Source organism: Cuculus canorus, chromosome 13 (assembly GCF_017976375.1).
Source record: "Cuculus canorus isolate bCucCan1 chromosome 13, bCucCan1.pri, whole genome shotgun sequence".
NCBI classification, from domain to species: domain Eukaryota; kingdom Metazoa; phylum Chordata; class Aves; order Cuculiformes; family Cuculidae; genus Cuculus; species Cuculus canorus.
The window spans coordinates 4,686,132-4,711,991 of NC_071413.1; the positions used below are offsets into that span (position 1 = coordinate 4,686,132).

Consider the following 25,860-nt stretch of genomic DNA (forward strand, 5'->3'; position numbering starts at 1 on the left):
TCCCAATCCCAAACTTTATTAGGTCCCAACCTGTAAGATACAAATCAAAAACTCGAAGGAAATATTGTGTGAAAGTGTTAGGTACAGGCTCGAGAGCGCAGGGCACTTCCCTACCCTGGGAGAGCGCCTGGACCTCGGCTCTCTGTGCGCAGCCCGTGTCCCGTGGGAAAGGAACGGGTGCAGCCCGCAGCGCAGGCCAGGTCTCTCTGGCCCGTTTGTGCTCCCAGTGAGACCGGGCAGAACACAGCCCTGAGTGGGTCTGTGTACAATCCTGCCTTCCTGGGAACAGGGAGCAGACACACTGCTGAGAACGCAGGGAAAGCCATGGAGGGCTCTCCAAAAGCAGAAGCCAAAGAGGACATCAGCTTCCAAGGCAACCGCAACCACCTACAATTGGAGCTCATGACTATTCCTGTCCCAGTTAGTGAGAAGTCTTTCCAAAGGGAAATTTAATCACCCAGCAGAGAGGGGCAAATGTGTGGATGCTGCTGCCTCCAAGACCACGGGCAGAGAGGATAAAGCTCCATCCTGTTCCAGCTTTCGTCTCCCTTCTCTGCAGGAGGGGTCACAGAGCCACTGAGGAGGCAGCCAGCAATGGCACCCAGAACGTCACGCGCAGCTTTCCTCCATAGCCACCTAGACTGACAGGGGCTGTTCCCTGCTCCAGTCTCACAAGATTCCCCACAGTTCACTTCCTGGAGCAACTAAGATCAGAAAGCGACAGTATTTGATTTAAGTACAGCAGGAAGAGAGCTCAAAAAGAAGAGCGCGTTCATTCGAGGTTAATGCAGGAAACCAGTTTCAGAGGAGTGTTTCAGAGAGAAGTGGCTGTCGCAGCTCCTTCCCCTCACAGTGCAGTTATAGCCCAGTCAGTTTTACGTTTTCTTCTTTAGCTCCTCAAACCTCCGAGAAAGATCATCAAAGTCAATGTCTTCAGAGGCAGAAGAGTTTGCGCCGGCAGATGCTGTTGGCAGTGTATCCGGCACGGATGGCAATTCAGGCAGCACAAAGTTATCAACAGTGTTAGGAGCTCCAGCAGGTTTGGTTCTTGGTTTTGGTTTAGGAGAAGGTTCCAACTTGGGCCCAGGCTCTGTTTGGAACAAGAGAGATCATCTCACCTCACCTCACTCAGGGAGTAACAGCTACCTCTACTCTCTTAGTGCTTCCTTCTCTCATTCTCTTGCTGCAGAACAGTATTATTTGCACCATGTAAAAATTCATCACTCAGAGCTGCTGCTTTCTCATTTTACCCTGCAATACTTGGTCTGATGAGACAGCTTAAGCCAGAGAGCCAGTACTGACTCCAAAGTCAAACTCAAGTTATGGATTTCCCCAGGAGAGTCTGGATCCTCCATGCTTCGAGAAGATGCACTCCATTTTCATCAGTCCTCTCCAAACTCAAATCCAGCTCTCAAGATGTGTCAAGTTCTATGCGTTGCTCCCTATATGGGAAAACTTTCTCCCAGCAACACTGGGATGCCAAGCCAACCACAGCCCCGACCACCCTAAGTTTCCCGTTTCGCTTGACATACTCACCAGCTGCTGGTACAGAAGCGTCCTTGTCAGCATTAGGCTCATCAATCTGGGAAAGAGAGTCAGTCAGCACAGCGCACTCTCCTACCAGATACAGAACCATAGTTGTGCAGGCACAGCTCAAGGGCAGCAGTAGCCACACCCATGCAGAGAAACGTGTACCCCACCCCTCCCCAAGCAGGCAGACAACCCTGGCTTCCAGCACACTCAGAAGGATCTGCCTCTCTTCCCAAGAAAAGAAGGCAGTGCTTCATCTTTCCTCTCTCTCCTGGTCAATCAAAGGAGCTTTACTAGCCATATTCTGGAAGCGGATAAACAAAGCATATCCGCTAGCAGGTCTAAAATATTTACTGAGGATGATAAGTGTCTCAGTCCGTCTGGGACAAAGGCCCTGTCGTGGTCAGTTGTGCTGGTGTTAACTTCTCTCTCCTGGTGGGCTGCAGTCACTGCCACCCCTCTCTACCCATTTGGCAACTGCTGCATCTGTACCTGCATCTCCTGGACTCACAGGCTGCTGTGCAGCAAGTGCAAGGTGCTAGTGCACACGGGTGCTCAGCTACGCTCATCCCTACTCAGGATACTGCAAAAACAAGCAGTGTCTCACTGAGAGCAAAATGAGATCGTGAACTGCAGCAACAAAAATACAGACAAGCATAGAAAAAGAAGACTACAGCCTCTCCTTTGCTGTCCCCAAAGACTGAGAAGAGCCTGGGAAACGAAGAGTGTTTAAACACACTATCTGGGTCACCCAAAATTCTCATGCAGGTGAACAATTAATTAGTTGAAAAGCCATAATTAAAAGGACTGAAGCTAGTAAAACCTCCAGAGGGGGAAAAAAAACCCCAGTATTTTGCAGACTCTACTTGTTAACTGTTTATCACCATTTTAACAATGCAATAAAACAGATCTTTGCTTTCTTTTGCAGTCAAAACACACTGCTGAATGTGGAGCTTCTCCTCACAAGTCATTCTCCCATCACATGCACCCAGTGATTCACCATACCCGTAAGCACTGCCAAGAACCACCCTAAAAGCTCCAAAGGTTGACAGCAACATCCTCAAGAAACATCTGCCTTTTCTGCGGCTACCACTGCACTCTTTGAGGTTCTCTCTGCTGCCTACAATAGTGGTTCAGCTCAGACACTTACAGGCTCGTACGTTGGTGGGGTTGCAGGAATTGGTGGAGGATGGATGTTAGCGAAAGGCTGGTAGGTCCCCACTGGAAGGCCACTGAAGTCATCCTGTACAGGACGATGACAGTCAATACACCACACTACTCACCTGGAAGAGCAGCCATTGGAGACAACACTCCTACAGCTGCTACAGGAGTCAGGAGAAAGTAAGTCCAAGATAAATGCAGGCAAATATCCAACCTGTTATAGTTTATACTTAATAGGAAAATATTCCCCATTTTAAAGTCAGATACAACCACCTGGAGCAACCGCACCCAGCTAACAGGCCTGTGGGTTGTTTTGGAGAACCAGAATGACAGCACGTCACCTTTTAAGGCATTAGAAGTACCAGGACAAAAAGGGTAATACGACAATGGTGCCTCAAAGACCTAGACTTGGCATAAGTCCTTGGCATATTTATGCCTGGGCCTTCAGCCAGCTGATGAAACTTGGCCCAGATTTTCCCCTAAAACCACTGTAGCATTGCTGGAATCATATCAAGACTCCAAGTCATCCCACTTTTCTGCCATTCTCCAGCCTACACGGATATCCTGTAAATGACTGAATACAGAGAATGATGCTCTTTTCAGCTCCCACATTCCACCTTCACAACTGATCTCCAAGAGCCACTGACCCAGTCCATCCCCCTTGTAGATCTGAAGGCAGGGCGCTTCTGCATTTTTCTGTGCCCTTCCTACCCCAGAAAACTCACCCGATTTTTTTGACTGCCCAATTTTTTTGACTGAATCTTGGCACACGACCAGCCTACCAACTTTAAAGTGCCGTTCCAACCCCTGGCCAAAAGCCTGACAGTCACAAGACTGCCTCAGGAGTTAAGTCTGGACTCCTCTGCTCCCTGAAGGCAAAGAGAGACGGCTGGAGAAGAGGGGCAGGAACCTCCACAGTCAAGAAGCTACAAGAAGCTTCAGCTGTACTGCCAACAATTTCCATCTCAGTCTCACAGTAACACAATGGCCTTCTGACACATCAAACTATCACGTACATACACTTCCCAATCAGCAGGCACAGGGCTAAGCACTGAACTGGAGTCTTCCACAGAAAAAAGGAATGCTCGGAGTAAAGGCACTTACCGGTCCCTTTGGAGGCTGATAGAAGGGTGGATTTGGTGTTGGCATGGGCATAGGCATCAGCACTGGCATGGGTACCAATCCATCCATCGGGGCTGTAAATCCACCACCACCTCCTCCTCCCTTCTTCACGTCATCTGTGAATCCCACATCAATCAGATCTGCCTCTCCGCCTGCAGGGGCTTCAGCCTGGAGAGGGTGGAAGAATTCTGCTCATCAACACGTATCTATTCTGATCACAGCCCTCTGAAGAGCATTAGTTGCAGCATTTCGTACTGGGTAAGATGGGACAGCATGACAAGGGCAGAAGAGCAGCTACACAATAATAGTAATGGCAACAAAAAGGAACCAGACTACAGCATGACTAAAGCCACACACCAAAGAGCTGTGGCAAGGAGAAAGGATCATCCTTCACTAGGGCTGTCTAGAAGATACCTAAGCACAACTACCGCCGAGTTTGCTGTGATGCCCCCGAAAGCCCCACACAGCACTAATGGGACATTTCAGCCACCGGAACACAAAGGGCAGCCCCAGAGGTGCAGATGCCTCACTCACCATCACCACTGAGTCAGGCTCATAGGGCACATTGTAGTTCTTTGCAATCTCGATGAGGTATCTCTCCACCAGGATCTTGGGCGGTGCCTCCACACTCAGTTTGTGCATCAGCTGGAACACAAGGGTGCAGAGACACTCTGTAAGCCTGGGGCAGCGCAGCACAACAGAGCTCTGTTCCAGCCAGGGCTGCCTGCTGCGGGGAGCGCAGCGCAGCCTTGGGAGCCTTTCCTGCCAGTATAGCACTGCTGCATAGGAGGCTGCTGGCAACCATAGGCCAGGGCTCCACACGCTCTGCTCCTTTCCACCCACAGGCAGCACCACAGGGCCCAATGCTGCCATGCTCCCAGGTAGACAGGTCCCCAGCAGCACAGCTGGCCCACCCAGCTCCGCAGCAAGCCACAGGCATCAGCCACTGGCCACAGGGAAAAGGGGAAGAAAGCCATGGCAGGCTTGTCTGCTCTGCCTGCTCCACCAGTTCATTACCCTGTCATTGACTGTCCCAATCTGGTTTGTCCGGCACAGCTTCCCATACTCCTTGCTGTACTTGGCACAGAGCTGATCAGCAACCTGCAGCAGAAGAAAAACTCTGTGAAGGTGCACACCCCCGCTTTCCCCCCACCACACACTGCACATCCCCTGTAGCCCCTACAGCTGCCCACCTCCCCTCCCACAGATCACCCTCATTTCCGCCATGAAGTGCCCCAGCTGAGCAGCCTTGGCCACCCCTGATGCTCCAGAAACACCTACACCAGGGTCTCCATCTGCAGAGCCCACAAAAACATGTCCTCTGCCTTCAAGACAGAGTCCCAAAGGCTTCCACCAGCTTCTGGCAGCATTACCTCCAACCTGCACGCGTAACACCCCTCAAACAACCCTACTCACAATCTTCAACTCAGCAACTTCTGACTGGAGTCGAGGTGCAGCCCAAATCAGCGTAGATACTGCTTCTGCCAGGCCAGAGTCCAGCTCCCTAAGGATAACAGAAGACAATCTTATCATCACACCAAGAGCCTAATTTTTGCTGCCCTCAATCTGCTTAGCCTTAAAGTCCCCATCCTCCATGCTGGGCTTCAGAGTCTCCCCTGCCCAGGGAAGAAAAGGTCTCTGGAGCCCTGGGACACTGAGACAAATTGGTGCCCTTCTGTATTCCGGGCCTGCCCCCTGTGGTGCCCCCCGAGCCCAGCAGACCCTCTCCCATGGGTTACTCTCTAGGCCAGAGCTTACTTCATGGACTGGATCAAGCCAAAGCGGGCCAGCAGCAGGTCACAGTAGAGCTCCAGGATCTCCATGGCCTCCACAAGGTAATCTTCACGGATGATGTGCTCCACACGAATCCTAGCACGCTCATCTTTTCCGGCTGCCAGGTAATCTGCAATCTCCTTCCTTGCCTTCTGGGCCAGCTCAGCTACAGGACACCCCATCAAAGCCGATCACTGCACTGGCAGGGGCTGCTGCTTCTGTACCCGCCCACGGCCCCCACCACACACACCCCATCAGAGTCTCTCTCTCCCCTTCGCGGAGCCTCCGCAGTGCAAGACACTGAGTCACGGCTTGGTGGAGCCCTTGTGTCCAGGTCCTAGCACACTCACTCATGCGAGAAAGGAAGGTGAAATTTTAGCTGCTAGAAACCGTCCCACACTTTCGATTTCCCTGCAGAGTCAATTGGAACTATGGATCACATTTGTGTACGCACAGGCACAGACAGTAAAGGTGGGGAGAGCCTCCCACAACACCCAGCAAGCTCCCCATTATGGTCTGGGCAGAGAAAGCCCAGGAAAGGCCCTCCTGGGACAAACCGGCACATTCTTCCATGCACAGCCCACAGCTACCACCCCACACACCCCATAAATTACAGTCTGACACCTGCCAGGAAGGCGGACAGAGGCTGCGTTGTGGCCAGCCTGCTCCTCCGGGTACTCACACACTGGGCAGACTGCAAGGCTTGGGTCCATGAAGGAAGAGCGAAAGGCTACTCCATACTTGGCCCATGGAAGTACCCCAACTCCACAAGAACCTTCTCCTCAAGCTTACTGAACCCTAAAAGCATCCTGGGTCACACCTGCCTCATCAAATACTCACTCTTCTTTTTCTCCAGCAGTTTGAGGCGATTGATGACAAGACGCAGGTTGACTCGCAAGCGCTCAGCCTTGAACCCAGAGCCCAACATGATAAACTCTTTCTGTGGGAGAAGGAAAAGTCATTGGAATCAGGAGCTGTTGCTCACACCACAAGGACAACAGTTACTCTTTTACTTGGGGACAAACCCCCTGATTTCTCTAATAAACCGGTACAAGCCCTGCTGTTCCTAAATCCAGTTATTTACAAATGACTGGACCTATAGCACTCATCATTCCCTTTCCCACTTTATAACCCTGTAACTAACCAAGATCTGCAGGGAACAGAAACTTCCTGGATATTCCCATTCTGAGAGACTTCAAAGGTGAGGGAAGTAAACCAACACCTGAAGATGCCACCTGTAACAACTGTTACACAGTCAAATCCCCTTTCTCTCTGTTATTTCATTGACAAAATCATGTGTTTAAAGAAACACAAAAGTCAAACGCAAGAACCAAGCCAATCTCTGTCCTATTAACAGGAAGTTGTGAAGCAGCTGTATGACTAATACAAAGGACTGCGCAAACTAAGGCTGTAACCGTCCTGTCGTCAGAAGGAAAAGTCACTATTCCGCATTCCCCTCTCTTCCTGCTTCCTGAATGCATACTCTGGTGCTTCCCCAGTCTCTCACGAGCCACTTCAACTCATCAGTCCTACAGTAAACTAACTCAGAAGCCGCTTTATTACGGCGTTTTGTTGTGCCAAGAACTGTTTGTCAAAAAAAAAACTTGAGCCATCACATAGGAAGACCTTCAGTACCTGAAGGACAGACAAGCAGACTTCTGGAAAGTGGTAGCATTTTGTGAATTTTTACATAAGATTTATCACTATCTGGTAAACATCCAGTTTATTTAGTGATCTATTCCCACATCAGTTATTTCAATGATGCACGGAACAAACCAAGCTCCATAAACATTGCTATAGAAACATATTCACAGTATATAAGTCTGATGCTATAAAAAGCAAGTTTTGGTCTTCTATAACTGCAACATAAACCTACATTACAATAATTCTGTAGTGCTGCAAGAAACAGTCTCAGCACAAGTTGCAAAAGTATCTATTAAACTATTAACAAAGATTAACAACAACCTGCTTTAACAAATTCTTCCAGACTACAGCCATTCTGTAGCAACCAGCTCATGGCCCACTCCTTCACAACCCTCCTGCTGCCACTCTAAAAAGTTTTGTTGCCCCCATCACTGCAGGAGGGCCGCTCCAATTCTTCCTGGCCCACACCCTGGCCTTCCTGCCCCTCCCCACAGCCAGGCTGTTGCTTGGACCAACCTCCAGTGGGACAGCGACCAGCCTGGGCCTGTAGCAGCTCTGAGTGCGTTAATCAGTTGCCCCATGGCCAGGGCTGGCTCAGAGAAGTGGGCAGAAGACACTGGGTTGGCTTGGCTGGTGTAGCTGTATCCTGACGGGGCTGAGGGTGCCCCTTTTTCACAGCGAGCATTCGGAGAGCCTGTCCCTGGACAACTGAGAGCGTCCATGCAGTGCATCTACTTGTGGGCAAGGTCTGACCATTGCTGCAAGGGGCTTAGCTTTTATACCATTGAAAAACAAGTACATCACCCCAAAAAGCAGAGTCTAGCCCCAGCTGCTTACCTCCCCCCTCCTCCCAGAACCTGTCCAAGGTCCCAGTAAAGAAGAGGAGGAAGTAGTTGGATCTTGCTTATCTTTAAGCTAAAGGGGCGCAGAGATACAACATTCCTGCACAGCTCCTGTTTCACAAAGCACCCATGCTCGTGCTGGTTGGTCAGCCGGGGTGTTGACAGTTTTCTTTTTCCTCATCTTGTACGCTTAAGAATTAAGGTGGCACAGCCCAATTCTACCGATAATGCCAGCCACGAAACACCTTCTCACGCAGCACAATTCTACCAATAACAAAACACTTTCTCACACTCTTAAGAATAGCACAGCGCAGTTCCCCTGGTAACAACGATGTGAGCAATTACAGATCGAACAGCACACAGCAATGCAACACCAATCACCTACGGGTCACCCCTATCGTTTGAGGCCCGGCGATCAGGCGGTGTCACTTCATCCCGATGGCGCCCCGGCCCCAGCGCGGGACCCTAGCCCTCAAGGCAGGGCAGGGCTCGGCTCCCCATCGACCCCCAGCGCCGCCCCGGCCCCAACGCAGGACTCGGGCCCTCGAGGCAGAGTTCTCCCCTCGCCCCCAACGCAAGACCGGGGCCCTCGGGGCGGGGTAGGGCAGGGCTCTCCCCTCGCCGCCAGCCCCGCCTCAGCCCCCAGGGCAAGACCGGACCCTCAAGGCAGTGTTCGCCGCTCGCCCCCAGCCGCTGCCCGCCCTCAGCCCGACTCACCGGCCGCCTCCCCGCGCCCAAAATGGCGGCCGGTCGCAGCGCTGCGCCCCGCGCGGAAGGATCCACGGGCTCGGCACTGCCCACTCCTTACCGGGGGGCACGGCTGAGCCGCTAGGAGCTACATAAGCGAGGGCCCTAAGAAGCTCTTGCCGCACCGACGCGGCGGCGTCCCAGAAGAGAGGCGGCACAAGCGAGAAGAGCGGCGCTCAGTGACTCAATAACTCAGCGGAGGGATTTTCTCCCGAGCGGCGTATGTGTCACCACCGATTGGATCCCGCCGGCGCCCGCCCCTCCCGGCGCGGAGGTTCCGCCCGCTTAACGTTCCGCCCGCGGCTCCGCGCCGCCAGCCCCGCCTCCGCCGGGACGGGAGCGGCTGAGGGCGCCGCGCCGGGGCCCGGGCGGAGGCGCCGCCGGTTCTCTGAGGGCCGGAGGCTCGGGCTGAGGCAGAGCGAGGTCCCGGTGGCTGCAGTCTCGGTGGCTGCGGTCCTGCCGGGCGGCCCAGCCCCGGGGTAAGCTGGAGGAGGGCTGCCCCGAGGTTCGTCTGGCCCGGCCCCGGGGCAGGCTGGCCTAGGGGTTCAACAGGCCCAGGGGCTAAGCTGGCCCGGCCCTGGGGGTGGGCTGGCCCCGGGGTTCAATTGGCGCACGAGTTAGACTGGCCCAGGAATTAAACTGGTCTGGGAGCGGGCTGGCCCAGGGGTAAACTGGCCCGGCCCCGGCAATGACCCGGCCCTGGGCATAAACTGGCCCAGGGATTAAGGTGGCCCAAACCCGGGACTGGACTGGCTCCCGGGTTCAACTGAGCCGGGGGAGGGTAGCCCGCCCTGGGGTTAAGCTAGCCCACCCGGGGGTTAGACTGGCCCGGGACTGGGCCGGCCCAGGGTTTACATTGTCCCGGGACTGGCTCGGGGGCCGCCCGGGTCCCGCGGAGGGTAGGCGGCTCCTCTCTCCGCGGAGGCACGAGTTCATAACGGCGTCTAAATTCACAGCAGCTCCGTAATTTTTGGTTTTCCTGACCTTGCAGGCAGAGCCGGGACCCCGGTGAGCGCGGGGACAGGAGACGGGACCCCGCGGCGGCGGAGAGGCCGGCGGGGATGAGCTCCTCGGGGCGGCCGGGAGCCGCCGGCGGGGGCGGCACCGCGGGGAACAGGTGAGCGGCTGCGGGGAACGGACCCCGCACCGGGGCTGTGCCTGCACCGGGGCCACCGGGGCTGTGCCCATACTGGGGATGTGGGGCTGTACCGGGGCTATGGGGCTGTACCGAGGTGGTGCCTTCACCGGAGCTGCCACGCCGTGCCCCTACCAGGGCTTGCACCGGGGGCTGTGCTCGTACCGGGGCCTCACTGGGGCTACGGGGCTGTAGCGGGGCCGTGTGCGTACCGGGGCTGTCACCGGGACCGTGCAGGAGCTGTGCCTGCACCAGGGCTGGCGCGCCCGTACCAGGGTTAGGTGGCATTGCTGCGGCTGCCATATCGGACCCGTGCTGTGCCCGCACCGGGGCCATACCGGGGCTATGGGGCTGTACCGGGGCTGTGCCCGCACCGGGGCTATGAGATCGTCGTGAGGCTGAGAGGTTGTGACCGCACCGGGACCATATCGGGGCTTCCGGGCTGCACTCGTACCGGGTCCACATAGGGGCTGTCGTGGCCGCACCGGGGCTGCCGGTTGGTACTGAGCCCGCACCGGCCCGTGCCCGCGCCGCGCGCTCCGGCGGCGCCGCCATCTTGCCCGTCTGTCTGTCCGGCGGCCCCTTTGTCTGTCTGCGGCTCCCGGCGCTGCGGGTAAGGCGAGCGGGGCCGCCGCCCGCGGGGAGCAGCGGGTGCCGCCGGCCGGGGGGGGAGCGGCCGGGCCGCCGCCGGCTGTCCGTCCGTCTGTCTGGCTGTCCGTCCGTCTGTCTCTCCGGCCGCGGGCTCGGCCACAGGCGGCATCGGGGTCTGGGCTGTCCGTGTGTCCGTCCACCTGCAGGCTGGAGCCTTGCACCTGCCGCTGTCTGCTGGGACTACCCGTGTCCGTCTGTCCGAGGACGTTGATGAGGTCCCTGCGTCCGTCTGTCTGTCCAAGAAGGATGTCAGGCTCCCCGTGTCTGTCTGTTCAAAGAGGCTGACGAGATCTGTGTCTGTCCATCTGTCTGGGGAGGCTGAGGGCTCCCTGTGTCCATCTGTCTGAGGACACTGACGAGATCCCCGTGTCCATCTGTCTGTCTGAGGAGGATGTCAGGCTCCCCATGTCCATCTGTCCAAGGGGGCTGAGGGCTCCCCGTGTCTGTCTGTCCGAGAAGGCTGATGAGATCTCTGTGTCTGTCCACCTGCACAAGGAGGCTGAGGGCTCCGTGTGTCCGTCTGTTGGAGGAGGCTGATGAGATCCCTGTGTCTGTCCATCTGTCTGAGCAGGATGTCGGGCTCCCCGTGTCTGTCTGTCCGAGGAAGCTGAGGTCTCCCTGTGTCTGTTTGTTCGAGGACGCAGACAGGATCCCTGTGTCCATCTGTCCATCTGAGGAGGCTGATAGGATCAATGTCTCCATCTGTCAGTGGGAGGCTGACAGACTCACTTTGTCTGTCTGTCTCGGGGCAAACGGGTTCGGCTCCTTCTTTTGTCTGTCTGCGGGTCTTTTGGGGTTGAGTCCTTCCTGTCGGTCTCGGGACGAGAGGTTGCTCTTGCCTCCCTTGTACAGTTTGGGGAGGTTGGTGCGTGTCCCCCTGTGAGGGACAAGCGTCTCTCTGGGTGCGGGACAGAGACAGGGCGGCATCTGCAGGGCTGATGAGGCCCTTGCCCTGTCCGCCATGGGAATGGACAGGTGAGAGAAGGGTGTTTGGATCAAGGTTGCAGTCCCTTTTATTTTTTTGTTTGCTGGGGACAATATTGCTTATAACTTTGCTTGAAAACTGGGTGGAACTGCCTGTACCGGGTGGTTGATGAATCGGGTTGGATGCTGGCACCAGACTGCAGTGCGGTGATGCAGAATGAGTCCTGTGGGCAGAAGGGTGGGGAATGACCCTGAGACAGCCAGCGGCGTTAGGCTGGAGGTTGTGCAGCTTCCGATGGTGTTTGTGACAGGTTCTTCTCTTCTCAGGTGAGCCCTCTGCCAAGGGGACGAACGCTCTGTGCTCCCAGGCCAGGGAAACATGTCCCGTCGGAAACAGACCACTCCTAACAAAGTTCACTGTGAGTATTATGTTACACAGCGTTTTGGGATCTTTGCCCTGGCTGGATTGTTGTGGAGTGAGGCAGGGAGGAGGGTAATGATGAAAGTGTACTATTTATGGGGAATGCTGGTTACTCACGTTTAATCTTAGGGACTGTTAAGAAGAGAAACTGAGCTCTGTGCATCAGGAGAGCTGGCCGTGTCCTGGCGTGACGGGACAGGGATAGGCTTGAGCAAACAACTGTTGTTGTCAAGGTGGGTGCATACGTGCAGGGCCTGTAGCTGTGCTTTGCATTCACAGTGGCACAAGTGCAAGTCAGTACGCTAAGAAATGTGAGTGCAGGGCTCTGGCACATGCTGTCTAGCAGAGGAAATTCTAGGCAAGGTGGTTTGAGTGTGTGGCTGGAAAGCAAGAGGGTCCCAGGTTTTAATCTTTGCCCCACCATAGACTTACCTGGCTGGCCTTGGACTTATGCTCACTGTACCTCAATTTCCTACCATAAATTAAAGCTGTTTGCTCCTTCCTTGCAGGGAATGAGCAGCAGCTAAGTAATTTAATGGATAAATAAGTGCTGTCAGGTCATTCTTGGGCTGAGCTGACAGCACAGATCTCTGTTTCTCCAGCCCCTGGCATGTGTTTGATAGAGAAAGGGCTGAAAATGCTGAACATTGGCACTTCCTGTGGGCAGGCTACAGCGAGGTGTTAGCGGAGCCGGGAGATACGTATCGAAATCTGGCTGCAAAGGGGAAACTGCACACCTACGGCTTTTGTTTGACTGAGTGCAGCAGAGAGGAGTTAGGGGGACTGAAGCTATGCCCTTGTACATACCTAACTTTGTGGCTGGAGACCTGTTTGGAATTTGGGCTGGAATGAGGGGAACAAATTTCCACTTCTTTTTTAGACATATGGGAGCAAGGTCCTGGGTATCACTAAGCTGTAGTGGCTGTCAGGAGTGTGGGACAGAGCTGAACGCTGCAGCCCTAACATTGCCCCACTTTGCTGATGCTGCTGCCTTGCATGTGTCTGCGTGTGTCTGTGTGCTGCCTTTTTGTATGGGTACAGCAAAGGGAATCTATGCATGCTGTTCTCTGTACTAGGGGAAAATACATGATAGAGCCTAACACTGCACACTCAGTCAGCATATCGGGGAGAAGTCTCTCTTTCTGGGACTTGAAATTCCTACTGGCTGCTAGAGCCAGGCATGGAGAGCTGACAGAGCTTTCCTCGGTGACCAGCGTAAGAGTCTTGAGGCGTGGCTTTGGCATCTGCACTGGCTTGTGCTCTCCAATTCCCGCTTCTGGGCGCTGGGTTCAGCAGTGGGCAGAGCATAACTTTGATTTGCCTGAGAGTACATTAATGACTTGGGAACCCTCTTCCTTATAGAAATCTGGTATGTCCTGGGCTTTGTCCTATGATGCCAGTAACCCATCTTGTGTCCACACATATTTGCTTCCCAGAGTGCCCAGATATTACTGCTGCTGCTTAGATCAGGCTTACATAAGGCACGGGCTTAGGCTGTCTCCTCTGCTGTAGAGCCATGGTCTCTTACTTATGGAAACCAAGGGGTAACACAGCTCTAACGGTGCAGGTAGAGTTCCCATGATGTTCAGGTGGGCTGTTTTCCACACTCAGCTGCTTAAGGGTTATGTTCTTCAGAAGCGTGTACTGTTATATACAAACCTATACGTATTGCGGAGTTCGGTCGTGCGCTGTTTTCACAGTGAACATTGCTTTTTTTTTTAATCTGCAATACAAGCAATTGTGTCTTCAGTTTTGTTCTCGGGGGAAGCTGTCTGACAAACATGCTACCAACGGGCGTGAGGTTGAGGTTATGGCATCTGGTGTGCCATAGGGAGGAATTCTGGAAGCTGTTCACCTCCTTTACATGCAGTGCATTGCTACAGAGCAACTATTCAACAGGAGCCATCAGGAGCAGCAAGTAGGACCACAAGAAAATAAAGGGACTGAAAGATACAAGAAACATGTCATGGTGATGTCTCCACCTTGGGATGGAAACTCTTGTCTGTCTTATGATGAACGCCGCCAAATCGTTGGGACTTCTCGGTCTACCTAGCCTGCTGTGTATCTGGAGGGCCCAGAAATGCCATGCAGTGCACTGACGAGGATAATCGGAGAGAGCATCAGCTCCAAGAACTGGGTGAGCCAGCAGAATGAGGAGTCAGGATGAGACATAGCAGACACGTTACTGAGACTTCTTCACAGGGACTGAAATGGTTGGGAGGAGAGGAATAAAAGGGAGAGCAGGTATGCGGCTTTTTTCGCAGTTGTCTGCAGCTGGGGTCTGCTTTGGCAGGCTACGGGGCTGGGAAGTGCTTTTTGGATTTGCATAAATACCACTATGAATATCTAACTGGACAAATCTGTGGGAGGATGGTGCCTACTTCTTCCTTGCATGGCCACTCTGTGTTCTCTTCCTTCTTGAATTCTCTAGGGAGACAGCTGCAATCTCCTCTTCCTGGCTTGCTTGGTGCCACCTCTTTCCAGGGTTACTTTCTAGGCTTGGCATGGCCCTCATTTAACCTTGCTCTGACAACAACATGGTTTGCTGTCCTCACTTAGCACAGAATCACTTTGTTTGGCACACAGAGCGACTGGCTGGGAGGTTGTGTGGTTACAAGTCAAAACAATTTTAAATGGAAGTTGATATAGAAGGAAATTCCAAATAGCACATAAACAATGATAAAAATTACTATTATCACAACAGTCTTGCTGTCCGTGATGGCTGGTCCTTCTACAGTGTTTATTGTAGTCATCTCCCCTTTGGCAGGGCTGCAGTACGTAATTGGCTCTTAATAATTTAATTTTGTTTTGCCACATGGTGCATGAGAAACACACCTGATGGTGGTAACAAGTAGAGCTGTAATGCTGCGATATACTTACTGCGTTGCCCATTCCACTCTGACCTGAAAAATGCAATGCAGTTACATTGCTCTTGTGGAGATATGTTAAGTGGTTCAATTTGGTCTTTGTTTTCTCCCAGACAAAGCATAAAATCTCTCTAAAGCAGTTCGTCTGATCTTGCATTCAAGCCCATCCACTGCCGGCACTGTCATTCTGTCAGTTATGGGCTACTCGCTGTTCTCGTGCTTGCCAACAATTCGCTGCAGGTGTTAGCGTGCACTTTTTATTTCCTCTCCCTGCTGTCCCATGAGCTGCTTTTCTTTCTATTGCTTGTACCCTTTGCAAGTGATGCTTCTCTTACAACTCTTGAGAACAGCTTTTGTTAGTCAAATTAATTCCCACTTCCTAGCTCTTTTTCTCATGGTTCCAATATCCTATTAATCCTCTATTTCCTTCCCTCTCCCTCTGACACACACACATTCTATGCTCTTCAGTCTTCCTTGAATTCTGCCGTCTATAAGATTCCCAGTTTGAAGAGAAAGTATCTTGCAAGAAATAGCACCCAGCATTCAAAACCGAGCAGAAATGTTACTTGCATCAAAATCCTTGGTTCTTAAAGGGCTGTGGGCTGCTGTTGTTAACTCTTTCAATTGTGTTGTTTTTCATTTCAGTAACCACTACAGCAGTGTGGACAACCCACAATAGCGATGGGGCAGGTGGACTAGATCCACAGTGGTGGAAAGACTTGCAGATTTCAGGTCCAGGAAAGGAACGCAGAGAAGACCTACATGAACAGGGACTTTAAATTACTGTACAAGGGGGGAATAAAGTGGCTCATCTCTGAGAGACCTTTCTGTTTAGGAAGGAAGACAGGGGAATAATGCAGTTTCTTTTGATTTTGTTTTGTGGATTTGGGGATGGGGGTTGTTTGTTTGTGTGTTTATTTTCCAGAACACCCGAGAGTTATCCTGCATTCATACAGTTCGAGAAGGGAAGGGCTCAGGAAAAAAAAAACCTTGCTGGCTACAAGCTGATACAGCACCAGATTCTAGTGGTCACACCTTCCCCTGTCACACAGTCCCCCAGGGCTGCCCCCCACCTCCACAGCTGCTCACCTGGCATCCCACTCATTTACAAGATTATGGAGAGGAGAACTGGAATGCAAAGCAGAGGCATTTGTATGATCTTTCACTGTCCTGCATCTCTAGCTGTTTGTAAACCAAATACAGTGACTTGTTTCGGTGTTGTGGTCAGCTTGCAGCCCTTTTTGTATTTAATAAAGAAACTTCTGGAGAAGAGTCTGTGAGTTCAATATTGAGCACAACTTCACTGATAGCAGTGATCCTAAAGCTGTTGCCTGTCTTATTCCCTTTCCAAAGAAATGTCAATGCATTCAGAGTGGGGTGGAGGCAGGGGTCTCAGTGTCTTTATGTGAGCATGAGTGTACAGAAACAATATCAAACATTACCTATCAAACATTAAAGCTCCAAAGTTTCATCAAAGTAGGACTTAGTCCGTCAGTAGATGAACAGGACACTCTTCCCCATGTTCTTTTGGAAAGAATATTAGTTTCATATTCTGTGTAAGCTGACGATAGCACATTTGAAAGTGTCTTCCCCAATACCGCGATGTCTTTTAGGTACAGGCTAGTGGAGAATGCATAAGGTGTCATCTGCTAACAGCATTGGTTTGGTAACAGTTTGCATTTCTGGCTGTAAGCTGATAGCGCTCTGCACGGCACTGAATCAATGCTAACTTGGTTCTGGGTGTGTTGTACAGAAAGGCCACTGCAGACATGATTGCTCTCTTAGTTGTTGTGATTGACACTGGTGTTACTGAGAGGAGGACTTCTCTCCTCAGTCACCTCATGTAACAATCGCAGCTTTTAAAACCCGTTAGACTGTCTGCATCATGTGTGGATCAGAGCAGGGACCCTCCTGCCATTAGACTTTGGGCTGCTGCTTGGTGGCAACGTGAGCCATCTGGAAGGCGAAAGAGAAGGGAAGAAAGGAAACACATAACTGCTTCCATTAGCAGTTGCAGTGGTGTTTGGGAATCCTGTTTTGTAACACTGTCACAGGTAGCATGTCTTCCCACCATAGTTTTACATCTGTCCTGTGTTCTTCAGGTTTCCTCATTTTACCATACTTTCTCCATCTTGCAATGCTTTTTTGGTCTTTCGGCTTTTATCCTCGTGGCTTGTGGATATCTGCTTCCTGGAGAGGCACTGTAAGTCTGTAGTGTCTGCTGTTCATCCCGGCCCCACTCGGCCCCACTGATGTGAGGTTGTGGTCCAGGCATAAAAGCAGCAATCCAGGTTGTGAAAACCGTTTAGTGCTGGAATGGCTTCTGAGGGAGGTACGTGTGTGATGGTAATCACTGTGTCCCCTGCTGCTTCCAGTGACAAACAGATTTAGAATGCCTCTCAGCTCCTCTCTCCTTCCCGCATGGACTGTGTCTTCTCTACAGAAACCTTCCTCATATTTCTGAAACGATGATAAATGCCTTGAAATGCTTTTGCAAACCTCCATGGGGATGTTGGGAACTAAAAGTCTTCTTCCACACTCTCCATGAAACTTCCGAAGGTCTTTGAAATCTTCCATAAATTACTGTTTTTTAAAGCACTGCCGGAAGTTGAGAGGTAAGCATCAGAAAGGCAGTGCGAGCGTGGCCATCGGGCAAAGCTGGCTGAAACAGTTTAGCGTGTGGGAATGTGCCTGTCCTTGTAACACAACTGGTGCCCTCTCAATGCATCAAGAATTCAGTTGCCTGGCTATACTGATGCCAGTTGTAGCCCTATACTAAAAGGTACAATTCCATTTCAAAAACTTTTATGTGAAAAATGCACTGCATTTTTCTTACCAGTTTTGCATTTATGCTTTGACTGATTCTTGAGAACTTGCAACTCAGTTGACAAGTTTAACTCAAAAGTTGCCCGCTGGGAATTCAGCAACATGTTATCTGCTGAGAGAGGCAAATCATGACTACACCTGGAATAAAGCCATTTGTTTGATTTAATATGAAAATTAATGGTTGCCTTTTATTATTATTCTTTGGAACAAAAAGTTCTACTTAGCAGAGATTGCTGTAAGAAGTTTTCTTTCAGAGAAGCATAAATAATTGCCTTCTTTCAGTGTGTTTGCCATCTCCCAGTGAGTTGAGGTACTTGCATCAAAGCAGACTGTAAGCTCTCCTGAGCAAGCATCTGGGTTTCTGGCTTTATTCCCTTCATTGTCTGCATTGAGTATATGAAGTATCACTGGGATTTATTTTAGTCAGAGCCACTCCTGGGCAAGGCAGGGGAGTGAAGTAAGTTATCCATCATGTAAGCTGGAGAACACCAACTCCAAGCACAAACACCTTCTTGGTGGGCAGCTTGTCCTCAATCCTCCCAGGACAGAAGGTGGTGACACAGCATGCCAAGGACAAGCCCCGGGTTCATTGTGGGGCAGATGAGGTGCCAGGCACTCAGGGAGATGCTATTATTGTGCAAGTTGCCTATTATAGCAAGAAACAGGAGTTAAGGATTTAGAAGAGCTGTAGAGCAGTGTGCTTGATTTGGGATGCTGTCATACTCCTCGAGTGGCTTCCCCTCCACCTAGAGCTGTGCTACGGCTCTTTTGGCAGGTAGCTTGGTACCAGAGAAAGCCACCTGGCTACATACAGCAGATATCTCACTTTCTTTTTTTGTGGCCGGAGTAGTATTTGAAGTGTATGGAGTGAGCAGCCCGAGGTCAGATGTTTCCCCTAGTGAGACTGTTCTAGCCACAGGGCCTGGACTCGCATCGGCAGGCACAAGAGGCTGGTGTTGCAGGGCAGGCAAGCAGAGAGGTTACTTAAATGCTTTCTGAGAGGTGACTTCAGAGGTTCTGCCCAGTGCAGGTGAGCAGCCCCACACCCGTCGGGTTTTTGGCAAACCTTGGTGGTGAAAGCAATGGAATGGCACCAGTCTGACTCTTTGTCCTTGTGGCTGCTAGGGAAGCAAGTCTTTGCAGGGCTGGAGGAGCAAGCCCGCCAAGCCATGATGAAAAACAACTTTCCTGGAGCTCTTGGGGACCAAAGGCCAGCCATTCATCCGCTGCAAGACCCCGACTCCAGCAGCAGTGAGTTCTGCCCCTTCCAATAACGGCAAGGTAGTGGACTGGGGAGAATCTGATATGGGGTGAGGCAATGTGCTGCACAGCTCATGGGTGTCCTCCCAGGACCTTCCTATTCTTCTCATCCTCTAGGCAAGCCCAGAGCCAAGGACCACTGCAACACAGACTGGGCAATGCCCTCACCACCAGGAGGCAGTCCCATCTTACTAGAGGAGGGTGGTAGCAGCAGTGGGCCCATGACTGTCAGGCAAGGCAGGGTAACAGGCCAGGTCCAGAGACTCTACAGAGCACTTCAGGGACTGAAGGACCCCAGCCCAAGTTTAAATGGAGCCCCTGCTCAGAGGGTGTGGGTAGACGCCCCCCGCTGATGCTGGTCAGGACAGTTAAGGCCTATGGGTGACACTTGGAATGACTGTCTTCTTCATGTTCCAGGTGGCAGTGATGACGAGGAAACCACCCAGGATGAAGTTTCTTCTCATACGTCTGAGGAGGATGGCTCAATGGTGAAAGTGAAGAAAGAATTAGAGAATGCAGAACAACCTGTGGCTGGAACTCCACTGATGAGAGACAATGAGGCAAGTGTGTCCTGGCTCTGCACTCACCTTCACCTCCCAGGGAGAGAGAAGGGTACTGTCTAAACACCTCCTCTCTCCACCACGGTTTCTTATCTTTTTCTCCCATCTCCGCTAAGCAGTGTGTCCCAGCAGGAGGAATGGGTAGGACCAGCTCTTGGTCTGCCAGGAACAGGAGACAGCAGGCACGAACTGCCGTTCTCCTGGCTGGCCAATATGCTTGTCCAGAGTGTGTCCCCTTCCTTCAGTTCTGGTGCTTTTCCCTAACTGACTGCCCCTTCCCTCCCGCGACAGAGCAGGCCTTGCCTGCAGAGCTGCTGTGCGGGCAGGAGCCGGGGTGTGAGTGCCCACCAGGAGGCCTCTGCCTCTGCCCGTTCTCCTGGAGAGAGCACGAGTTCTGCTCAGAGGAAGGAACTTTGTTCCTAAGGAGAGTTTTAGACTGCAAGAAGGCAAAACAGCCCGAGTAGGACTGGGCACACAGCAGTCGATCTGGTCAAGACCAGTGCAGTGTTGACTCGATGCTAAGGGAGTGTTGGGGTGGCTGTAATTACACAAGGTGGCTTTTCCTCCCTGTAGGTGCCCGAGACTTTGAATACGAATCCTATGCTGGGACTGTCACAGTGCCCCCTCTGCCAGCTGGAGTGTGGCAGCAGAGAGCAGCTCATTGCTCATGTATACCAGGTAGGGGATGGTTCCAAACTGTGGGATATCTCTGGCCTTAAGGCCCTCAAGCCCTCATAAGCCCCAAATCCAGCAACAACCCAAAGCACAGGGTGGCTTTGTTCTGGTCTTTGCAGTCACAGAACTGAGCTTCTAGCTAGGGTGTGATTGACGTTTACAGCAGTAAACTGTGTCCAGAGGGTGTCCTCGGGGAAGAATCATCAAGCCGCTGGTCTGCAGATCTGGAAAACACAACTCTGTCCCAAAGCAGTCTCTGCAAGCAGTTGCAGGCTAAGACCAGGCAGTTCCTTCAGATTAAACGTGGAAGCAATTTTTACATCACTCAGTAAGATAAGAAACCCTCCTCCTTATCACTCATTTCTTTATTTTTACCTTTATCACAGTTCCTATCCATGAAAACAGCTGTTCTTCCTCTGACACGATTCCAGTATTGCTGGAGATCTATGCTGGAATCTCACAGATTTCATTGTCAGTACTCTCTTCACAGCACATCAAAGTCTGTAAAAGAAGGAATGAAGCAGAACTGAATTGGCCACTTACGTGCACCAGCAGACTGTCTCCATCTAAGCACTTCCTCACCTGCATTCTGCCTACTGTTAGTCCAGTCACACTTTGTCCAGCACCAGCAGCATCCTCAGATGCATTTCTGAAAACAAGGGTCAGGTCTTACAGTCCTAGTGTTTGGCCTTAATTGTTTCTCTTGCACTGAAGCGGAGCTGTAGGAAGGTTTTTTCCTTGCTCTGTGACACCCTAGATGTCTTGAGCTTGGTCTAGGAGCTGTCAGAGAGAGGCTTAGTGGTAAAATCTTCCCATTCCAAGAGGCTGAACTGAATGGTTTGCCGTATCAGACTGCGCAGAGAGATGGGCAATTTGTAACTAACAACCTACTGGTTGTTTTGCAGCACACTGCAGCTGTGGTGAGCGCCAAGAGCTACATGTGTCCTGTGTGTGGCAGAGCCCTCAGCTCTCCAGGATCCCTTGGACGACATCTCCTGATCCACTCAGAGGACCAGCTGTCAAACTGTGCGGTGTGTGGAGCACGCTTCACCAGCCACGCCACATTCAACAGGTCAGGGTTGCCCTGGCTGGTGAGTGGGTTAGGGTACCCACATTAAAGATTAGGTGGGTTGCCTTAAATGACACAGAGGTCATGGCTCTGGACCACTAAATCCAGTAGGAGAGCTGTGAACACCTCCAGTGAGTGAGAGTCCCTCAATCCTTTCCTGCCTGTAGCTCTGCATCATCTGCTAAGACTTGCATGGACTGTGCTGCTAAAAGGGTGTTTCTTAGCTCTGTGAAGAACTAGAACTGTGCAAAAAGCATTGGGGTCCCGCTGGAGAACAATCAACTGCTTCTCATGCCCAGCGATCCATCAGATCTGTCTGTACTGCCCAGATGGGTTCATCCTTTCCAGAGCAGGACTACGGGCAGAAATCAAAATGTTCCTTGTTTGTGTTCTGCCTGGTGGAAGATCACCCACTGACTAGTGGAACAGGGCTGAAAGGAGAAATCCAGAGATGATGGGGAGGAGCAGCTTGATGGTTAATTCCTGCTCGTGCGCTCTTCCAACCCAGATACTGCTCTGGGCTAACCCAGTTTTTAACTGTGGATATGATTTTGTCAGACGTATCTGTGAGCAGGACTGGTTTAGCAGAGGCTTCTGATATTTTAGCTATTCTCTGGGCAGGCCTGGCTTAGCAAGGGCTTCTGATATTTTAGCTATTGAGACACGTCTGCAGGCAGACCTGGTTTAGCAGAGGCTGCTCTCACAGGCTGTAGTAGGGGAATTTTTCATTGCAGCTGCCTGGGCAGTCTGAAACGGAGACTTTTCCATCAGTACCAAGTCTCTGACTCTCTGCTCTTTCTGCTTTCCAGTGAGAAGCTACCAGAGGTGCTCAGTGCGGATCGTCTGCCGGCACCGCAGAGCGAGGGCTCCTCCAGCGTTGAAAGGAAAGACATTGCCTTTCACCCTCCCGTGTATCCTGCAGGCATCCTCCTTGTGTGCAACAACTGTGCTGCCTACCGCAAGCTGCTGGAGGCCCAGACACCCGGCATGCGAAAGTGGGCCCTTCGTCGGCAGAATGAGCCCTTGGAAGTGCGGCTGCAGCGTCTGGAGCGGGAGCGCACGGCCAAGAAGAGCCGGCGGGACAATGAGACACCTGAAGAGCGGGAAGTGAGGCGCATGCGGGATCGAGAAGCTAAGCGCCTGCAGCGCATGCAAGAAACAGATGAACAGCGGGCACGGCGGCTGCAGAGAGACCGGGAAGCCATGCGCCTGAAACGGGCAAACGAGACCCCAGAGAAACGACAGGCACGGCTCATTCGGGAGCGCGAGGCCAAGAGGCTCAAGCGGCGCCTGGAGAAAATGGACATGATGCTCCGGGCACAGTTTGGCCAGGACCCCTCTGCCATGGCAGCTTTGGCAGCTGAAATGAACTTTTTCCAGCTGCCAGTGAACAATGTGGAGCTGGAAAGCCAGCTGCTGGGCAAAATGACCTTTGAGGAGCAGAGCAACAGTGCGCTGCATTAAGCTACAGCCAAGAATTGTGCCGCCTTTGCTGTGCTAGCAGGCTTCCACACTCGGGAGGCTGCTGTGGGTCCCTGGCTGACTCTCCCTGACAGATGGTTCTGGTTTTCTCCTCAACACAGGAGAATGGAGCTGAGAGATGTCTGCCAAAGTAGCCTGGTGGGAGCAGACTCTGAGGACACAGTCTGCTCTGGGGGCCAAGTCAGAGCCTGTGAACAGAGGGAAAATAAATTAATGCTCACATTTATTTAGTCCCCTTCTTTACCTTTTATGCTTCGTCCTGTTCTTGGACCCTTGCCCCATAGACGGGTTTGGGCTGCTGCAGTTCTGCTGTAGGTGAAAGCCTACCTCACTAAAAAGGGATCTTGTTTACTGCAGCTTGAATTATGGAGCTGAGGATTTTGACAGTCCACAACTCCTCCAGGAGCAGATCCCTCACAGTTTGTGCCCATAAAAAGGAAGCAAAGGAGGATGTCATCTCCGTGGAAATGGCTGTGCACACCCTTTCTCTTAACACTATGTGCTAAATTGCAGTAGCATCCATGGAAAAGCTAAGATGAAACAGAGTTCCTGTTTCAAGTTACCCCATATAAACACCATCAGAAAGGCTGACTGAGGTAAGCAAACCGCAAATAAGTTTGCTGGTTTACTCACAAGTTCATTTTCACTTAAACAGCATTTCAGGTTTACAAGTGAAAGAGTTGATTGAATGGTAAACAGTTAGGGTAGGTCAGCTTTCTAGTGCCATGTGGATTTGACTTCCCCTGTATTCAGCACTGGTGAGGCCACACCTGGAGTCTGTGTCCAGTTCTGGTCTCCCCAGTGCTTTAGAGGCACAGACATACTGGCGAGAGCCTAGCAAAGGCCCACTCAGATAGCAGAGGAACTAAAGCATCTCTCCTATGAGGAAAGGTTTGGAGAGCTGGGACTGTTCAGCCTATGGAAGAGAAGGCTTGAGGATCTTATCTATGTTTATAAATATCCGAGTGTAAAGAAGATGGAGCCAAGCTGTTTTCAGTGATGGGACAAGAGGCAATGGCACAAATGGAAGCTCAGGAGGTTCCCTTTGAACATCAGAAAACACTTTTTCACTGTGAGGTGATGGAGCACTGGCAGAGGTTGCCCAGGGAGGCTGTGGAGTCTCCCACCTCCACAGTATTCAAAAGACAGGGCTCCAGGCAGCTGTAGGTGGCCCTGCTTGAGCAGAAACAGGGCAGAACAGATGAGCTCTGGTGGTCCCTTCCCACTTCAACCGTTCTCTGATTTGGTACTAAACTGAGGTTGTTCAACTATTTTAATACAGTCAAAGCAACAGTGCTCTTCTGGGACCATGGATCACAGTGAAGTTATTCATTCTCACAGTAAATTCCTCTGTGACCAACAGTGACTCTCAGTGAGCACTACAGATAACGCTGTGGGGCGAAGGGGGCACCGTTAGTAAACAGAACCACTCGGGTGGAAGAAAGTTGCTTTTGCTTCCACACTAGGCAGCAAAACCAATGAAAGGAACATGGAAATAAGGGGTGAGCTGGGGAGGAGCCACGGAAAGCTACAGTAACAGAGTCTGGAAAAAACTGCCAGAGGGCAGGGAATTTAAGCCTTCTTAAGATTATTCAAGAGGTAGCCAAGGTGAAACGTGATCATAGTCTCTACCTACATGAAAAGGCTCCCATTGCGCATAGAAATCATTATGAAACGATGCAACTATGGGAATTAAATCTAGGCATGTTTGAACTGGAAAAGGCAAAGTCTCAGCACAGAAGGACTCATGGGGGGCAAAGGGGTGGTACATTCTCCATTATTTCTTTAAAAACAAGCATCTAAAGATGCATGCTGTAGCTTTGTGCTTTCCACACAACAGTCCACCAAACACTGGTGTGCCACACACATCTGTTTTGTAGCCTGAAGATCCCTGCTGCTTTCATAGCTTTTCCACTTAAGGCCTGCAGTACAGGTACGTGGTGGTCTAAATACATCGAAAGCTTCTGCCTTCTCTTTGGTTGCTGTTTCTCTGCATTAAGGCAGAAATAATAACCACAAGACTCCTCCTTGAGATAAGAAGAGTAAAGTTAAAAGCAGCAGCAAACCCTTTTGGCCAGACTACTTAGAAACCTGATTTCATCCTCTTTTTTTTTCCATTGCAAAAAGCTTTTCATTGAAGTCTCTGAAAGCCCTAGTTAACACTTATAATAGTTGCCTTCAAAGTGCACAATGCTATGTGTTTTTCATGATAACCGTCAGTTTTGGGGAGGCTTGCTACAAAAACCATTCCATCTTCTCAATACTACAATTTCCTCCACACACCACTGTAGCATCTCGTTTCCTCACCTTACAGAAGCTGGTTTAACATCTTATTCATCACACGGAACTGACATCCAGAAGCCATGCTTGCCTCTCTCGCTTTGGGAACAGATACTAGAAAGGGTCTATTCAGTTCCACGGTACCTTGTTTGTATCCTCCTTTGCTCTCCGAACAGATCTCTCATTTTTACTTCTGTTGATTTTCACCCTCAAACCGACAGTTTGCTTCTCACAATATTTGCTGTTGCTCTATCTTGTCTGCTTTGCTGGGCCAGCAGAGATGCAGCTCCACTCTGCAAACTGCAGCTCAAGCTTCTCCTGCGGCACCACTGGCATTAGCCCAAGGGGTTTAAGAAAGAGAGCACATAAAAGCAAAAGTATCTGAACACAGGATTATGCGTTACAATCCATCTGTGAGACAGCCTTTACCTTGCCCTTGTCACAAGTCTCCAGATCACTGTGTGAGACCAGAGAAGCCACATCCTAATGATGCTACAGACGAGCAAAAAGTCTCAAACACCAAAGGAAAAGCTATTGGTTTATATATAGATATATATATATAGATATATACTGTGTTTACAGAGTCAACAAGTTAAATGCAATATTCATAAGAGCATTAACAATAAAAATACAATCTGTGTGTAGCCAAGTACAGACTTAAAATGGTAAAACAGGAAAAAGGATCTCACCAAAAGTACAAATATACAGTACAAATTGATTTATTTAAAACAGTTACAAAAAAAGCACAACAAAATAGAGATTATCCTTAGAATTATTAATGCTTTGTTAAAGATCAGGTAGAGGGAAAGGGGCAGGAACAAGGTTGGAGGGGAGCACCTGACTAGTTCTAAGGCTTTAGATACAATGCGATCGGTTACATGTTAATACAGC

The 25,860-nt window shown here is 51.2% G+C and overlaps 3 protein-coding genes across 16 annotated transcripts in view; 1 reads left to right on the forward strand and 2 right to left on the reverse strand.

The window, feature by feature from the left end:
• Positions 1-9,020, reverse strand: IST1 (IST1 factor associated with ESCRT-III). 2 transcript variants are annotated; one of them, XM_054078437.1, is made up of 10 exons: positions 8,881-9,020; positions 6,427-6,526; positions 5,572-5,752; positions 5,230-5,317; positions 4,831-4,914; positions 4,348-4,458; positions 3,796-3,981; positions 2,681-2,773; positions 1,537-1,582; positions 1-1,090 (listed from the first exon to the last, which is right to left on the reverse strand). In XM_054078437.1, exons 2-10 carry the CDS (start codon positions 6,512-6,514, stop codon positions 876-878), a joined length of 1,092 nt encoding a protein of 363 aa, XP_053934412.1. In that variant the 5' UTR covers positions 6,515-6,526; positions 8,881-9,020; the 3' UTR covers positions 1-875. The 2 variants fall into 2 exon arrangements, with proteins under 2 accessions (XP_053934412.1, XP_053934413.1); XM_054078438.1 differs by having other exon boundaries at positions 8,790-8,934.
• On the forward strand, positions 8,932-25,858 carry ZNF821 (zinc finger protein 821). Of its 13 annotated transcripts, none has more exons than XM_054078415.1 (10): positions 9,092-9,298; positions 9,811-9,936; positions 11,857-11,948; positions 12,080-12,183; positions 13,821-14,087; positions 18,769-18,894; positions 19,321-19,463; positions 20,037-20,141; positions 21,044-21,210; positions 22,017-25,858. In XM_054078415.1, the coding sequence occupies exons 5-10, from the start codon at positions 14,036-14,038 to the stop codon at positions 22,669-22,671; spliced, it is 1,248 nt and encodes a 415-aa protein (XP_053934390.1). In that variant the 5' UTR covers positions 9,092-9,298; positions 9,811-9,936; positions 11,857-11,948; positions 12,080-12,183; positions 13,821-14,035; the 3' UTR covers positions 22,672-25,858. The 13 variants fall into 13 exon arrangements, with proteins under 13 accessions (XP_053934392.1, XP_053934390.1, XP_053934389.1 ...); XM_054078414.1 differs by having other exon boundaries at positions 13,850-14,087; XM_054078417.1 differs by lacking the exons at positions 9,092-9,298; positions 12,080-12,183 and adding an exon at positions 8,932-9,039 and having other exon boundaries at positions 13,850-14,087.
• Positions 20,149-25,860, reverse strand: part of ATXN1L (ataxin 1 like) — a 13,079-nt gene continuing 7,367 nt past the window's right edge. The window contains exon 3 of the mRNA XM_054078409.1: positions 20,149-20,639. Within this exon, the coding sequence (XP_053934384.1) occupies positions 20,583-20,639 (57 nt within the window). The 3' untranslated portion in view covers positions 20,149-20,582. The remainder of the gene's footprint in view (positions 20,640-25,860) is intronic.